Raw genomic sequence first — 19,218 nt, forward strand, 5'->3', positions numbered from 1 at the left:
AGTCACATGCCCATTTCTCTCACTTTCTCTCTCTCTCTCTGTCTCTCTCTCTCTCTCTCTCTCTCACACACACACAGAGACAGAGAGAGAGAGAGATAGTTAAACCAGATGTCCAGATGTCAAAGTACTTATGTTGCCAAACTAAGACGTATATTGTCGTGAGTGCAGTGAAGGCTGTATATTTTGAATACGTGAATACAGTGAATATATTACAAACGAATTTCGTCAAGACGGGAATGTTTCAGAATGTAATTTATAATTTGTCAAAGCTACTAGTGGTGTTCCGAATAACTGAAACAATCGAAGATTGGTCGCAGTGACCAAACGACCAAACATTCGATCATTTTTTTCATAATAGAACACAAACGATTTTGTAAGTACTGTTTCAGTGCTTGATACACTTGACAATGGAACATATCCTGGCAATGGTCAGGGGCTAAAAACGTGTTTCATTCTTAGAAAACGCACTTCAGTAACTGAAAAGTCATCACTGAATATTTCTAGAAGACTCCAGGAAGTTTATGTTCATGATATTTAAATATTATTATTAATCATCACTTTAAAGTAGCACAATGCATCATATTATACATATCTGCAGTAACAAATTTAATATTACTGGAAAATCCGAAAAGTGACGATAACCAATTTTTTTATGATTGCTCGTTCGTAATGAAGCAATCATCAATTGTGAGATTTCCACCAATTCCCAACACTATTAGCTACTGAGTAGATCTCGATAGGTGACGTCATTTCTTGGTGCCATAGATAGCTACGGTGTGCACATGTAATTAATAAACAGCTTTTGCGACAGGTGAAGAACACAATTCTTCAGTTTAAGAGTGTAATTTTCCATGTATTTCTTACGCTGTGAATCTGCTGGCACACAGAAACAGATGCCGGTAATATTCTTTCTTTCCATTGAAGTCATGGTTGAGGCAAAGTTATGCCAGCATACCGACGCCAACATGTGCAGATTTCTTATGGTTTACCTAGAGTACACGAGAGTCATGACTGAACATGTTGTTGATGGTTGTAATGAAACACAACAGTCTGACTGACACGCAGACCGACAGTTGTGGTCCGTTTATAACTTATCACAGTTGTACCAGAGATACCATAGATTTCATAAACTTTTTTACCTTTGATAGCTATCGATTGCATTCCAATATTCCACATGACTTATTGATTGAAACAGCATTATTCTGGTTTAACGCTTATACACAGTGATTTTGACATAATCTACAAACAGATATATGTAGGTGCTATAAACCTACAGTTACTAAGTAATATGTTCAAGAGTCTGAAAGTCATGTCACCAGAATATCTCAGTGAACTGCTAATCCCCTACAAACCATCCACACAGCTGCAATCTGGCAGAAAATTCTAATTGAGAACTCCTTACAGACTGGCCTCTTATGGAAAGCGTTCTCTCAGTGTTCTCTTGTGTTTGTGGAATGAATTGCCCTTCGCCTTAAAACTGTCCCCTTGTTTTGTCGTGTGCAAATCACATCTTAAAGCGCATCTCTTTTCATTGCACTATTAACGATACTCACCCATTATTTATTATTTTGCAGCGCTTTGAGAGCCCACTTAGTGGGTGGATCTTGTTTTATAAAGTTTCATGATTATTATTACACACAATTATCATTATTCTTTTCTATCCTGTCACCCGAATCAGACAAACAGAAACAGTCCGTATATTTTAGCAAGGCGCGAGATAAAATTTAAGGTGGCGCCTGTATTAGAATATCAAGTTAACCTGTCGTGTAATTTCAAGACAACGCTGGATTCGAACCTGATCAGCAATCTGAACAAAACCTACCAGGCGTAAAGTAGGTATAAAATAGATTGTGTTATCGTTGAACAGTGATTTGCACGTGCACCATCACGGTATAAAACCTGTCAACATTAAGTCTATCTAACAAGAAATCAGGAAGCTATCGGCAGGCAGGGAACATGATTGGAGGATATCAAACAGAAAGTAGGTAGCATGTCATTCTTGAAATTGAAAAAGTGCCATTTCCCACCAAATTGGACGATACTGACAGCCAGGTGACGAGTCAATTCAACCCGGGAGAGAAAGACCACGAAAGACAACTATCCAGCAGGATCGCATCATGACAAAAACTGCACTTCTTATTCGTTTCGTGACAGCGTCTGAATTTCAGAGACAATGTTTACAATGTAGATGATCATTTAATGAAGCTACATAACAATAACTGAAAAGCATGTGAAATCAGTTTACTGACAGTAACTATAAAGAGATAACCCACTTCTTTTGTTGGGACGGTGGCCATATGGTAGAGCGTCTGCTTACAAAATTTGAGAGTAGTAATTCTAATCTTGCTTGGGAAAACCTTTGAGCTTAATCTTAAACGATATTTTTCTGTTGATTTCAAACACTCATATATCATTTGAATGTTGATGTTCATATAGAGTTAGGAAAAGAGGACTGCAGAAAGTAAAACCTGGGAAGAGGTCTTTCTAGCGAAAAGAAAAACAAAAACCTCAAATGAGGTTATTCTGAGAAAACAAGAGATGACCTAATATATAGTGAGAAGCACACGTCAGGGTTATATCTACGAAACAAGGTTCCTGTTGAAACTCACACATGGTCGACAAGGGGTTTGGCGAAGACGTCGTGTGAGGCTATGATAACGTTAATGTTATGTAAGTATGTTAGTGCATAACATACGACAGTAGTGATGTGATGGTGTTCGGTGAAGTAACGTATGACCACAGATCTAGTATTATGATTACCGAGGGACATCTGATAGGCCAGTGTCATTTGGATTAAATGTTAAGACCAGTAGTGATTCCATTCTCGCAAAGGATTGGTCGAAGCATTCAGTTACTCGTACATGACGATACTGCCCGACCCCCCAGAGCAATAGTTGCTCTGTATTATCTCCTGCAACAGGAGATAAACAGTATATCAACATCACCAGATGTCTCACCTATTGAACATTTGGGGGATGATTCGGGACTGGGTGAATGGATGGATGCATGGATGCAAGCAGGTAGGTAGGTAGGTAGGTAGGTAGGTAGGTAGGTAGGTAGGTATGCGTGCATATGTCCATGCGTATGTGCATTTACTTTCCTGATACATGTTGTACTTCCTTTTAAGTTTTATATACACCTAGGTAAGTTTACACACAATATCAAGCCAGCAGAAGTTTAACTTCTCAGATGTGGCGTAATGATAGATAGCATGCCTTCTAGTTGGCCGGTTGCCAATGGCCGGTTTTTCATTATTGACAAAAACATACTGATCTGTATTTTTCAATGTATATAATGCCGACTGTGAAAACACATAACTGAATTCGATTTCCTATACAACTTGAAACCTGATACACCTTGGCGCTGGTGACGCGTCACGGCGTCACGTGACTGATGTAACACAGTACCCGGAAGGTGCAGCAGTAATGTTTGTGTATCTGGGTTGCTACAGTGTCGTCGGACACTCAGGAGCCAATTGGAAGGTTTGTCATCACGGAAGACGTATCCTGTTTCAGTCCATATATAACTGCGTCGTGACCTGCTTTTAAACGCACCTGTGTCGCTCACTATCTGCGTAAATGGCTGTATGTGGTAATACACCACACGGTTACATGATACCTTGCTATTGTGACTAGGGGCAACTGCACCGGCTTGCCTGCTTGTACCATGTATGTATCGTCACTGCAGGCCATATGACTGTCAGTTTGTTTGACACTCATCTATTGGTACATTGGTATACACATCTACAGGTAATGTTGCATTTGTATGTAGTTATATGACACAGACAAGTTTATTTGTGTGCACATGTTACAAACAGCTAGAGGTGGATGTACTACTTTGTTTATATAATTGCCTCCGTTCATCCAGGAGTGAGTGGGTACCCGGTGGGATAAGTAACAGCTTTGGTTATCCGATATAATAATGTGAGAGCACTTTGATCATGCGCAAGCACCTGGAAAGACTATGAAAGACTGTCTTTATAAATAGCCACAATGATTATTTTAATAATAATAATAATAATTATCATAATGAATAAACCTACCATTGGACATTTATCAGAACATCAAAGACAGCTGTACCAATTTCACCTTCACCGCGGAATGTCACTACGTACGTGTAATGACTTCAGGTTTCTCAACACATAAATCTCTCATTTTGACGACATATCTGAGCTGTGGCAGTCTGGTTGCTGCCTTACTGTGGAGATATTAGTCATCCAGTCACGTAGAGTCGTGTGCGCCGGGGGACTGACAAAGCTGAATTTGCTTGTCTGACGCTTTCGCGGTCATTTCACAAACAACGCTAGCAGGGACAAATCGGCCATTGGTTCGAGACAGTTTACTGCTCTACCTTGATCGACAAGCCACATATTTGGTGGCGAGTGAATTCACTATTGTGCTTGCTTGTTGAAGACATTGAATAGCGTCAGGCGATTCGATGTCATGTTGGTTTCAATGCTGATACTGTCTGTCACACAAATATTGCATTATACGAAAGCACAACAGCACAGCACAGGTTATAGAAAAGGTCATTTCATGTCAATAATGCAACAGAGGTCACTATAATATCATATTGCTACAGTGAAGCCCATCGTAACATCTCAGTGTAACAGATGAGGTATTTATGACTGATTGATATTACAGCAGATGTTATTGTAACTTCGTAATATTTACTGTAGAGGACATCATATATGACACACATCACATTCTACTATGGTAGAATTTCAACAACTGCTGAAAACACATAGTATATGACCTACAAAGGAAGTGACAGTAGCATATGGTTTGTGATTACATGGCATTCTGTCGTTACTACAGTTTGAATGTGGTACTTCCTCACATCATGATAAAACCTGATTCCTACCTGTGACGTGTTTCACTTCCAGCTGGAGGTATTACTGAGACACGTGCCGCACCATTCCTCGTGCTTGTACATTTCCCTGAGTGAGAGACAATGTGTCCCACGAGGCGCATGTTCACACACACGACAGATGTTGCCCCACAGCATCGATTCTATGTCGGCAACTCAGCTTTGCTTTAACACCAGCTACAGACCTTATCACTAAAGTAGAATAGGTAATGCCCAGATAACATATTCTATGATTCCGTGCAAACAACCCACAAGCTTATCACAATAATGTGTTTATATAAGATGTATGGCGTGTCAGTGATTTGTTTATATCAGATATATATCTTGTCCGTAATGTGTATACATTCGAGGTTTATGAATCAAGAAATAATTTGTAGACACCGCATATTATCGAATGGGAAATTTAATAAAGAGGTTTGTGGCATGTCAGCCAAAGACAAAATATGCTTAAGGTGTAACGATCAAACATATGGACCTAAAACGTGGAATGAACAATGATAATAGCGACATACTCCTCTCAAGTGAGTGAGTGAGTGAGTTTAGTTTTACGCCGCACTCAGCAATATTACAGCTATATGGCGGCGGTCTGTAAATAATCGAGTCTGGACCAGACTATCCAGTGATCAATAACATGAGCATCGATCTGCGCAATTGGGAACCGATGACATGTGTCAACCAAGTCAGCGAGCCTGACCACCCGATCCCGTTAGTCGCCTCTTACGACAAGCTGAGTCGCCTTTTATGGCAAGCATGGGTTGCTGAAGGCCTATTCTACCCCGGAACCTTCACGGGTCACTCCTCTCAAGCATCACAAACTCGACACATTTAAATTAACTTAAGCTACATTCACCAAAAGGCAATTAAAGAGTGTGTTTGTCCTTACCATGAACGGCGAGGAAGGAGAGGGCTGAACAAACCAGGTTTTCTCATTGATGTGGATCTATAATGTTCACATGCTGAGGTTTATCATATCTATACTCGACACCTTCTACTTCCTCGTTGTTTCTTCATTGTGTTGAATACCTGTGCCGAGCCTATGCGTGTCTGTTACCTGAACACAACATTAACTTTACCTGCCTGCAGTATATAGCAGTAGGCCTAACGGTTGATTGTTATCGTTGAAATGGCACGTCACAAACAAGCGTAGCCTTTCATTGGCCGGCGTCTGGCGAAGAACCCAGCTGACTACCCTGTGAGGGGCTGGAACAGAGATATCAAACCAAGTGCGACCTAACAGGAAGATGCAAGATATTAATAACTCAATCGTTCGAGTGGCTAAACCTAAATATATCGAGAGAAAGAATCTTGCAACTGACTGTTTTGTTCTCATATGCTCTATCACCGTTTCGTAGATTTAACTGTGGGATCTTTTCATAAAGAAAATGATATCCAAAAGCCATTGTGGCCTTCGATTAATGAAGTACTAACGATAAGGGGTACATACGCAGCACTGAAAGTATACGTCTGCAGGTTTGTTGAGTGAATCTATTTAGCGCTAATTGTTTGACAATGTGAATTGATCTCAATGTGTTGTAAAAGGCCAAATGAAAACATATGCCTAGCATGGTACCAAACACGATAAACTTTTCAAAATATGTTACTCTTTCTATGAGCCACATCCAACTAGGATTACGACAAACAATTTATCACTGTCAGAGTGACGTTCCGCACGAATGCATCATATACGAAGGAATGGGTCTGACGAAGACAGTTGTATACTGCACCTCTACTTATCAGACAACGACAGCTGTATAGTGCGTTTCTACAGGTCTGACAAAGACAGTTGTATACTGCACCTCTACAGATCAGACAACGACAGCTGTATAGTGCGTCTCTACAGGTCTGACAAAGACAGTTGTATACTGCGCCTCTATAGATCAGACAACGACAGCTGTATAGTGCGTTTCTACAGGTCTGACGAAGACAGTTGTATACTGCGCCTCTATAGATCAGACAACGACAGCTGTATAGTGCGTTTCTACAGGTCTGACGAAGACAGTTGTATACTGCGCCTCTATAGATCAGACAACCACAGCTGTATAGTGCGTCTCTACAGGTCTGACAAAGACAGTTGTATACTGCGCCTCTACAGATCAGACAACGACAGCTGTATAGTGCGTCTCTACAGGTGTGGCAAAGACAGTTGTATACTGCGCCTCTACAGATCAGACAACGACAGCTGTATAGTGCGTCTCTACAGGTCTGACAAAGACAGTTGTATACTGCACCTCTACAGATCAGACAACGACAGCTGTATAGTGCGTCTCTACAGGTCTGACAAAGACAGTTGTATACTGCGCCTCTACAGATCAGACAACGACAGCTGTAAAGTGCGTCTCTACAGGTCTGACGAAGACAGTTGTATACTGCGCCTCTATAGATCAGACAACGACAGCTGTATAGTGCGTCTCTACAGGTCTGACAAAGACAGTTGTATACTGCACCTCTACAGATCAGACAACGACAGCTGTATAGTGCGTCTCTACAGGTCTGACAAAGACAGTTGTATACTGCACCTCTACTTATCAGACAACGACAGCTGTATAGTGCGTCTCTACAGGTCTGACAAAGACAGTTGTATACTGCGCCTCTACTTATCAGACAACGACAGCTGTATAGTGCGTCTCTACAGGTCTGACAAAGACAGTTGTATACTGCACCTCTACAGATCAGACAACCACAGCTGTATAGTGCGTCTCTACAGGTCTGACAAAGACAGTTGTATACTGCGCCTCTACAGATTAGACAACGACAGCTGTATAGTGCGTCTCTACAGGTCTGACAAAGACAGTTGTATACTGCACCTCTACTTATCAGACAACCACAGCTGTATAGTGCGTCTCTACAGGTCTGACAAAGACAGTTGTATACTGCGCCTCTACTTATCAGACAACGACAGCTGTATAGTGCGTCTCTACAGGTCTGACAAAGACAGTTGTATACTGCACCTCTACAGATCAGACAACCACAGCTGTATAGTGCGTCTCTACAGGTCTGACAAAGACAGTTGTATACTGCACCTCTACAGATCAGACAACCACAGCTGTATAGTGCGTCTCTACAGGTCTGACGAAGACAGTTGTATACTGCACCTCTACAGATTAGACAACGACAGCTGTATAGTGCGTCTCTACAGGTCTGACAAAGACAGTTGTATACTGCACCTCTACAGATTAGACAACGACAGCTGTATAGTGCGTCTCTACAGGTCTGACAAAGACAGTTGTATACTGCGCCTCTACTTATCAGACAACGACAGCTGTATAGTGCGTCTCTACAGGTCTAACGAAGACAGTTGTATACTGCACCTCTATAGATCAGACAACGACAGCTGTATAGTGCGTCTCTACAGGTCTGACGAAGACAGTTGTATACTGCGCCTCTACTTATCAGACAACCACAGCTGTATAGTGCGTCTCTACAGGTCTGACAAAGACAGTTGTATACTGCGCCTCTATAGATCAGACAACGACAGCTGTATAGTGCGTCTCTACAGGTCTGACAAAGACAGTTGTATACTGCGCCTCTACAGATCAGACAACGACAGCTGTAAAGTGCGTCTCTACAGGTCTGACGAAGACAGTTGTATACTGCGCCTCTACAGATCAGACAACGACAGCTGTAAAGTGCGTTTCTACAGGTCTGACAAAGACAGTTGTATACTGCACCTCTATAGATCAGACAACGACAGCTGTATAGTGCGTTTCTACAGGTCTGACAAAGACAGTTGTATACTGCACCTCTACAGATCAGACAACGACAGCTGTATAGTGCGTTTCTACAGGTCTGACAAAGACAGTTGTATACTGCGCCTCTACAGATCAGACAACGACAGCTGTAAAGTGCGTCTCTACAGGTCTGACGAAGACAGTTGTATACTGCGCCTCTACAGATCAGACAACGACAGCTGTAAAGTGCGTTTCTACAGGTCTGACAAAGACAGTTGTATACTGCGCCTCTATAGATCAGACAACGACAGCTGTATAGTGCGTTTCTACAGGTCTGACAAAGACAGTTGTATACTGCACCTCTACAGATCAGACAACGACAGCTGTATAGTGCGTCTCTACAGGTCTAACGAAGACAGTTGTATACTGCACCTCTACAGATCAGACAACGACAGCTGTAAAGTGCGTTTCTACAGGTCTGACAAAGACAGTTGTATACTGCGCCTCTATAGATCAGACAACGACAGCTGTATAGTGCGTTTCTACAGGTCTGACAAAGACAGTTGTATACTGCGCCTCTATAGATCAGACAACGACAGCTGTATAGTGCGTTTCTACAGGTCTGACAAAGACAGTTGTATACTGCGCCTCTATAGATCAGACAACGACAGCTGTATAGTGCGTTTCTACAGGTCTGACGAAGACAGTTGTATACTGCACCTCTACAGATCAGACAACGACAGCTGTATAGTGCGTCTCTACAGGTCTAACGAAGACAGTTGTATACTGCACCTCTACAGATCAGACAACGACAGCTGTAAAGTGCGTTTCTACAGGTCTGACAAAGACAGTTGTATACTGCGCCTCTATAGATCAGACAACGACAGCTGTATAGTGCGTCTCTACAGGTCTAACGAAGACAGTTGTATACTGCACCTCTACAGATCAGACAACGACAGCTGTAAAGTGCGTTTCTACAGGTCTGACAAAGACAGTTGTATACTGCGCCTCTATAGATCAGACAACGACAGCTGTACAGTGCGTTTCTACAGGTCTGACAAAGACAGTTGTATACTGCGCCTCTATAGATCAGACAACGACAGCTGTATAGTGCGTTTCTACAGGTCTGACAAAGACAGTTGTATACTGCGCCTCTATTGATCAGACAACGACAGCTGTATAGTGCGTCTCTACAGGTCTGACAAAGACAGTTGTATACTGCACCTCTATAGATCAGACAACGACAGCTGTATAGTGCGTCTCTACAGGTCTGACGAAGACAGTTGTATACTGCACCTCTATAGATCAGACAACGACAGCTGTATAGTGCGTCTCTACAGGTCTGACGAAGACAGTTGTATACTGCACCTCTACAGATCAGACAACGACAGCTGTATAGTGCGTCTCTACAGGTCTGACGAAGACAGTTGTATACTGCACCTCTACAGATCAGACAACGACAGCTGTATAGTGCGTCTCTACAGGTCTGACAAAGACAGTTGTATACTGCACCTCTATAGATCAGACAACGACAGCTGTATAGTGCGTCTCTACAGGTCTGACAAAGACAGTTGTATACTGCACCTCTACAGATCAGACAACGACAGCTGTATAGTGCGTCTCTACAGGTCTGACAAAGACAGTTGTATACTGCACCTCTACAGATCAGACAACGACAGCTGTATAGTGCGTCTCTACAGGTCTGACAAAGACAGTTGTATACTGCACCTCTACAGATCAGACAACGACAGCTGTAAAGTGCGTCTCTACAGGTCTGACAAAGACAGTTGTATACTGCACCTCTACTTATCAGACAACGACAGCTGTATAGTGCGTCTCTACAGGTCTGACAAAGACAGTTGTATACTGCACCTCTACAGATTAGACAACGACAGCTGTATAGTGCGTCTCTACAGGTCTGACGAAGACAGTTGTATACTGCACCTCTACAGATCAGACAACGTCAGCTGTATAGTGCGTCTCTACAGGTCTGACGAAGACAGTTGTATACTGCACCTCTACAGATCAGACAACGACAGCTGTATAGTGCGTTTCTACAGGTCTGACAAAGACAGTTGTATACTGCACCTCTACTTATCAGACAACGACAGCTGTATAGTGCGTCTCTACAGGTCTGACAAAGACAGTTGTACACTGCACCTCTACAGATCAGACAACGACAGCTGTATAGTGCGTCTCTACAGGTCTAACGAAGACAGTTGTACACTGCACCTCTACAGATCAGACAACGACAGCTGTATAGTGCGTCTCTACAGGTCTGACAAAGACAGTTGTATACTGCACCTCTATAGATCAGACAACGACAGCTGTATAGTGCGTCTCTACAGGTCTGACAAAGACAGTTGTATACTGCACCTCTACAGATCAGACAACGACAGCTGTATAGTGCGTCTCTACAGGTCTGACAAAGACAGTTGTATACTGCACCTCTACAGATCAGACAACGACAGCTGTATAGTGCGTTTCTACAGGTCTGACAAAGACAGTTGTATACTGCACCTCTACAGATCAGACAACGACAGCTGTATAGTGCGTCTCTACAGGTCTGACAAAGACAGTTGTATACTGCACCTCTACAGATGAGACAACGACAGCTGTATAGTGCGTCTCTACAGGTCTGACAAAGACAGTTGTATACTGCACCTCTACAGATTAGACAACGACAGCTGTATAGTGCGTCTCTACAGGTCTGACGAAGACAGTTGTATACTGCACCTCTACAGATCAGACAACGACAGCTGTATAGTGCGTCTCTACAGGTCTGACAAAGACAGTTGTATACTGCACCTCTACAGATCAGACAACGACAGCTGTATAGTGCGTCTCTACAGGTCTGACAAAGACAGTTGTATACTGCACCTCTACAGATCAGACAACGACAGCTGTATAGTGCGTCTCTACAGGTCTGACAAAGACAGTTGTATACTGCACCTCTACAGATCAGACAACGACAGCTGTAAAGTGCGTCTCTACACGTCTGACAAAGACAGTTGTATACTGCACCTCTACTTATCAGACAACGACAGCTGTATAGTGCGTCTCTACAGGTCTGACAAAGACAGTTGTATACTGCACCTCTACTTATCAGACAACGACAGCTGTAAAGTGCGTCTCTACACGTCTGACAAAGACAGTTGTATACTGCACCTCTACTTATCAGACAACGACAGCTGTATAGTGCGTCTCTACAGGTCTGACAAAGACAGTTGTATACTGCACCTCTACAGATCAGACAACGACAGCTGTATAGTGCGTCTCTACAGGTCTGACGAAGACAGTTGTATACTGCACCTCTACAGATGAGACAACGACAGCTGTATAGTGCGTCTCTACAGGTCTGACGAAGACAGTTGTATACTGCACCTCTACAGATCAGACAACGTCAGCTGTATAGTGCGTCTCTACAGGTCTGACAAAGACAGTTGTATACTGCACCTCTACAGATCAGACAACGACAGCTGTATAGTGCGTCTCTACAGGTCTGACGAAGACAGTTGTACACTGCACCTCTACAGATCAGACAACGACAGCTGTATAGTGCGTCTCTACAGGTCTGACAAAGACAGTTGTATACTGCACCTCTACAGATCAGACAACGACAGCTGTAAAGTGCGTCTCTAAAGGTCTAACGAAGACAGTTGTACACTGCACCTCTACAGATCAGACAACGACAGCTGTATAGTGCGTCTCTACAGGTCTGACAAAGACAGTTGTACACTGCACCTCTACAGATCAGACAACGACAGCTGTATAGTGCGTCTCTACAGGTCTGACAAAGACAGTTGTGTACTGCACCTCTACAGATCAGACAACGACAGCTGTATAGTGCGTCTCTACAGGTCTGACAAAGACAGTTGTATACTGCACCTCTACAGATCAGACAACGACAGCTGTATAGTACGTCTCTACAGGTCTAACGAAGACAGTTGTATACTGCACCTCTACAGATCAGACAACGACAGCGGTATAGTGCGTCTCTACAGGTCTGACAAAGACAGTTGTATACTGCACCTCTACAGATCAGACAACGACAGCGGTATAGTGCGTCTCTACAGGTCTGACAAAGACAGTTGTATACTGCACCTCTACAGATCAGACAACGACAGCTGTATAGTGCGTCTCTACAGGTCTGACAAAGACAGTTGTATACTGCACCTCTACAGATCAGACAACGACAGCTGTATAGTGCGTCTCTACAGGTGTGGCAAAGACAGTTGTATACTGCACCTCTACAGATCAGACAACGACAGCTGTATAGTGCGTCTCTACAGGTCTGACAAAGACAGTTGTATACTGCACCTCTACAGATCAGACAACGACAGCTGTATAGTGCGTCTCTACAGGTCTGACAAAGACAGTTGTATACTGCACCTCTACAGATCAGACAACGACAGCTGTATAGTGCGTCTCTACAGGTCTGACAAAGACAGTTGTATACTGCACCTCTACAGATCAGACAACGACAGCTGTATAGTGCGTCTCTACAGGTCTGGCAAAGACAGTTGTATACTGCACCTCTACAGATTAGACAACGACAGCTGTATAGTGCGTCTCTACAGGTCTGACAAAGACAGTTGTATACTGCACCTCTACAGATCAGACAACGACAGCTGTATAGTGCGTCTCTACAGGTCTGACGAAGACAGTTGTATACTGCACCTCTACAGATCAGAGAACGACAGCTGTAAAGTGCGTCTCTACAGGTCTGACAAAGACAGTTGTATACTGCACCTCTACTCATCAGACAACGACAGCTGTATAGTGCGTCTCTACAGGTCTGACAAAGACAGTTGTATACTGCACCTCTACAGATTAGACAACGACAGCTGTATAGTGCGTCTCTACAGGTCTGACGAAGACAGTTGTATGCTGCACCTCTACAGATCAGACAACGACAGCTGTATAGTGCGTCTCTACAGGTCTGACAAAGACAGTTGTATACTGCACCTCTACAGATCAGACAACGACAGCTGTATAGTGCGTCTCTACAGGTCTGACAAAGACAGTTGTATACTGCACCTCTACAGATCAGACAACGACAGCTGTATAGTGCGTCTCTACAGGTCTGACAAAGACAGTTGTATACTGCACCTCTACAGATCAGACAACGACAGCTGTAAAGTGCGTCTCTACAGGTCTGACAAAGACAGTTGTATACTGCACCTCTACTTATCAGACAACGACAGCTGTATAGTGCGTCTCTACAGGTCTGACAAAGACAGTTGTATACTGCACCTCTACAGATCAGACAACGACAGCTGTATAGTGCGTCTCTACAGGTCTGACGAAGACAGTTGTATACTGCACCTCTACAGATCAGACAACGTCAGCTGTATAGTGCGTCTCTACAGGTCTGACAAAGACAGTTGTATACTGCACCTCTACAGATCAGACAACGACAGCTGTATAGTGCGTCTCTACAGGTCTGACAAAGACAGTTGTATACTGCACCTCTACAGATCAGACAACGACAGCTGTATAGTGCGTCTCTACAGGTCTGACAAAGACAGTTGTATACTGCACCTCTACAGATCAGACAACGACAGCGGTATAGTGCGTCTCTACAGGTCTGACAAAGACAGTTGTATACTGCACCTCTACAGATCAGACAACGACAGCTGTATAGTGCGTCTCTACAGGTCTGACGAAGACAGTTGTATACTGCACCTCTACAGATCAGACAACGTCAGCTGTATAGTGCGTCTCTACAGGTCTGACAAAGACAGTTGTATACTGCACCTCTACAGATCAGACAACGACAGCTGTATAGTGCGTCTCTACAGGTCTGACAAAGACAGTTGTATACTGCACCTCTACAGATCAGACAACGTCAGCTGTATAGTGCGTCTCTACAGGTCTGACAAAGACAGTTGTATACTGCACCTCTACAGATCAGACAACGTCAGCTGTATAGTGCGTCTCTACAGGTCTGACAAAGACAGTTGTATACTGCACCTCTACAGATCAGACAACGACAGCTGTATAGTGCGTCTCTACAGGTCTGACAAAGACAGTTGTATACTGCACCTCTACAGATCAGACAACGACAGCTGTATAGTGCGTCTCTACAGGTCTGACAAAGACAGTTGTATACTGCACCTCTACAGATCAGACAACGACAGCTGTATAGTGCGTCTCTACAGGTCTGACGAAGACAGTTGTATACTGCACCTCTACAGATCAGACAACGACAGCTGTATAGTGCGTCTCTACAGGTCTGACAAAGACAGTTGTATACTGCACCTCTACAGATGAGACAACGACAGCTGTATAGTGCGTCTCTACAGGTCTGACGAAGACAGTTGTATACTGCACCTCTACAGATCAGACAACGTCAGCTGTATAGTGCGTCTCTACAGGTCTGACAAAGACAGTTGTATACTGCACCTCTACAGATCAGACAACGACAGCTGTATAGTGCGTCTCTACAGGTCTGACGAAGACAGTTGTACACTGCACCTCTACAGATCAGACAACGACAGCTGTATAGTGCGTCTCTACAGGTCTGACAAAGACAGTTGTACACTGCACCTCTACAGATCAGACAACGACAGCTGTATAGTGCGTCTCTACAGGTCTAACGAAGACAGTTGTACACTGCACCTCTACAGATCAGACAACGACAGCTGTATAGTTGTACACTGCACCTCTACAGATCAGACAACGACAGCTGTATAGTGCGTCTCTACAGGTCTGACAAAGACAGTTGTATACTGCACCTCTACAGATCAGACAACGACAGCTGTATAGTGCGTCTCTACAGGTCTGACAAAGACAGTTGTATACTGCACCTCTACAGATCAGACAACGACAGCTGTATAGTGCGTCTCTACAGGTCTAACGAAGACAGTTGTACACTGCACCTCTACAGATCAGACAACGACAGCGGTATAGTGCGTCTCTACAGGTCTGACAAAGACAGTTGTACACTGCACCTCTACAGATCAGACAACGACAGCTGTATAGTGCGTCTCTACAGGTCTGACAAAGACAGTTGTATACTGCACCTCTACAGATCAGACAACGACAGCTGTATAGTGCGTCTCTACAGGTCTGACAAAGACAGTTGTATACTGCACCTCTACAGATCAGACAACGACAGCTGTATAGTGCGTCTCTACAGGTCTGACGAAGACAGTTGTATACTGCACCTCTACAGATCAGACAACGACAGCTGTATAGTGCGTCTCTACAGGTCTGACAAAGACAGTTGTATACTGCACCTCTACAGATGAGACAACGACAGCTGTATAGTGCGTCTCTACAGGTCTGACGAAGACAGTTGTATACTGCACCTCTACAGATCAGACAACGTCAGCTGTATAGTGCGTCTCTACAGGTCTGACAAAGACAGTTGTATACTGCACCTCTACAGATCAGACAACGACAGCTGTATAGTGCGTCTCTACAGGTCTGACGAAGACAGTTGTACACTGCACCTCTACAGATCAGACAACGACAGCTGTATAGTGCGTCTCTACAGGTCTGACAAAGACAGTTGTATACTGCAGCTCTACAGATCAGACAACGACAGCTGTATAGTGCGTCTCTACAGGTCTAACGAAGACAGTTGTACACTGCACCTCTACAGATCAGACAACGATAGCTGTATAGTGTGTCTCTACAGGTCTGACAAAGACAGTTGTGTACTGCACCTCTACAGATCAGACAACGACAGCTGTATAGTGCGTCTCTACAGGTCTGACAAAGACAGTTGTATACTGCACCTCTACAGATCAGACAACGACAGCTGTATAGTGCGTCTCTACAGGTCTAGCGAAGACAGTTGTACACTGCACCTCTACAGATCAGACAACGACAGCTGTATAGTGCGTCTCTACAGGTCTGACAAAGACAGTTGTGTACTGCACCTCTACAGATCAGACAACGACAGCTGTATAGTGCGTCTCTACAGGTCTGACAAAGACAGTTGTATACTGCACCTCTACAGATCAGACAACGACAGCTGTATAGTGCGTCTCTACAGGTCTGACGAAGACAGTTGTATACTGCACCTCTACAGATCAGACAACGACAGCTGTATAGTGCGTCTCTACAGGTCTGACAAAGACAGTTGTATACTGCACCTCTACAGATCAGACAACGACAGCTGTATAGTGCGTCTCTACAGGTCTGACGAAGACAGTTGTATACTGCACCTCTACAGATCAGACAACGACAGCTGTATAGTGCATCTCTACAGGTCTGACAAAGACAGTTGTATACTGCAGCTCTACAGATGAGACAACGACAGCTGTATAGTGCGTCTCTACAGGTCTGACGAAGACAGTTGTACACTGCACCTCTACAGATCAGACAACGACAGCTGTATAGTGCGTCTCTACAGGTCTGACAAAGACAGTTGTATACTGCACCTCTACAGATCAGACAACGACAGCTGTATAGTGCGTCTCTACAGGTCTAACGAAGACAGTTGTACACTGCACCTCTACAGATCAGACAACGACAGCTGTATAGTGCGTCTCTACAGGTCTGACAAAGACAGTTGTGTACTGCACCTCTACAGATCAGACAACGACAGCTGTATAGTGCGTCTCTACAGGTCTGACAAAGACAGTTGTATACTGCACCTCTACAGATCAGACAACGACAGCTGTATAGTGCGTCTCTACAGGTCTAGCGAAGACCGTTGTACACTGCACCTCTACAGATCAGACAACGACAGCTGTATAGTGCGTCTCTACAGGTCTGACAAAGACAGTTGTGTACTGCACCTCTACAGATCAGACAACGACAGCTGTATAGTGCGTCTCTACAGGTCTGACAAAGACAGTTGTATACTGCACCTCTACAGATCAGACAACGACAGCTGTATAGTGCGTCTCTACAGGTCTGACGAAGACAGTTGTATACTGCACCTCTACAGATCAGACAACGACAGCTGTATAGTGCGTCTCTACAGGTCTGACAAAGACAGTTGTATACTGCACCTCTACAGATCAGACAACGACAGCTGTATAGTGCGTCTCTACAGGTCTGACGAAGACAGTTGTATACTGCACCTCTACAGATCAGACAACGACAGCTGTAGAGTGCATCTCTACAGGTCTGACAAAGACAGTTGTATACTGCACCTCTACAGATGAGACAACGACAGCTGTATAGTGCGTCTCTACAGGTCTGACGAAGACAGTTGTATACTGCACCTCTACAGATCAGACAACGTCAGCTGTATAGTGCGTCTCTACAGGTCTGACGAAGACAGTTGTATACTGCACCTCTACAGATCAGACAACGACAGCTGTATAGTGCGTCTCTACAGGTCTGACAAAGACAGTTGTATACTGCACCTCTACAGATCAGACAACAACAGCTGTATAGTGCGTCTCTACAGGTCTGACGAAGACAGTTGTATACTGCACCTCTACAGATCAGACAACGACAGCTGTAAAGTGCGTCTCTACAGGTCTGACGAAGACAGTTGTATACTGCACCTCTACAGATCAGACAACGACAGCTGTATAGTGCGTCTCTACAGGTCTGGCAAAGACAGTTGTATACTGCACCTCTACAGATCAGACAACGACAGCTGTATAGTGCGTCTATACAGGTCTGACAAAGACAGTTGCATACTGCACCTCTACAGATCAGACAACGACAGCTGTATAGTGCGTCTCTACAGGTCTGACGAAGACAGTTGTATACTGCACCTCTACAGATCAGACAACGACAGCTGTAAAGTGCGTCTCTACAGGTCTGACAAAGACAGTTGTATACTGCACCTCTACAGATCAGACAACGACAGCTGTATAGTGCGTCTCTACAGGTCTGACAGAGACAGTTGTATACTGCACCTCTACAGATTAGACAACGACAGCTGTATAGTGCGTCTCTACAGGTCTGACGAAGACAGTTGTATACTGCACCTCTACAGATCAGACAACGTCAGCTGTATAGTGCGTCTCTACAGGTCTGACGAAGACAGTTGTATACTGCACCTCTACAGATCAGACAACGACAGCTGTATAGTGCGTCTCTACAGGTCTGACAAGGACAGTTGTATACTGCACCTCTACAGATCAGACAACGACAGCTGTATAGTGCGTCTCTACAGGTCTGACGAAGACAGTTGTATACTGCACCTCTACAGATCAGACAACGACAGCTGTAAAGTGCGTCTCTACAGGTCTGACGAAGACAGTTGTATACTGCACCTCTACAGATCAGACAACGACAGCTGTATAGTGCGTCTCTACAGGTCTGGCAAAGACAGTTGTATACTGCACCTCTACAGATTAGACAACGACAGCTGTATAGTGCGTCTCTACAGGTCTGACAAAGACAGTTGTATACTGCACCTCTACAGATCAGACAACGACAGCTGTATAGTGCGTCTCTACAGGTCTGACGAAGACAGTTGTATACTGCACCTCTACAGATCAGACAACGACAGCTGTAAAGTGCGTCTCTACAGGTCTGACAAAGACAGTTGTATACTGCACCTCTACAGATCAGACAACGACAGCTGTATAGTGCGTCTCTACAGGTCTGACAAAGACAGTTGTATACTGCACCTCTACAGATTAGACAACGACAGCTGTATAGTGCGTCTCTACAGGTCTGACGAAGACAGTTGTATACTGCACCTCTACAGATCAGACAACGTCAGCTGTATAGTGCGTCTCTACAGGTCTGACGA

General features: G+C 44.1%; 1 protein-coding gene across 2 annotated transcripts in view; it reads right to left on the bottom strand.

Moving 5' to 3' along the window:
* The window catches only part of LOC137291498 (uncharacterized), a 34,214-nt gene that overhangs the window by 3,533 nt on the left and 11,463 nt on the right, over nt 1-19,218 (bottom strand). Inside the window, exons 2-3 of one of the 2 annotated variants that reach the window (XM_067822859.1) lie at nt 5,753-6,069; nt 4,864-5,061 (exon numbers count right to left, since the gene is read on the bottom strand). Coding sequence is in view for 1 of the 2 variants with exons in the window: in XM_067822860.1 (XP_067678961.1) it covers nt 5,753-5,755 (3 nt within the window). In the remaining variant the exon portion in view is untranslated. Of the gene's footprint in view, nt 1-4,863; nt 5,062-5,752; nt 6,070-19,218 lie in introns of those variants that run through there. The other variant, XM_067822860.1, reaches the window with a different exon arrangement.

The sequence above is a fragment of the Haliotis asinina genome, chromosome 7 (assembly GCF_037392515.1).
Source record: "Haliotis asinina isolate JCU_RB_2024 chromosome 7, JCU_Hal_asi_v2, whole genome shotgun sequence".
In the NCBI taxonomy this organism is placed as follows: Eukaryota; Metazoa; Mollusca; class Gastropoda; order Lepetellida; family Haliotidae; genus Haliotis; species Haliotis asinina.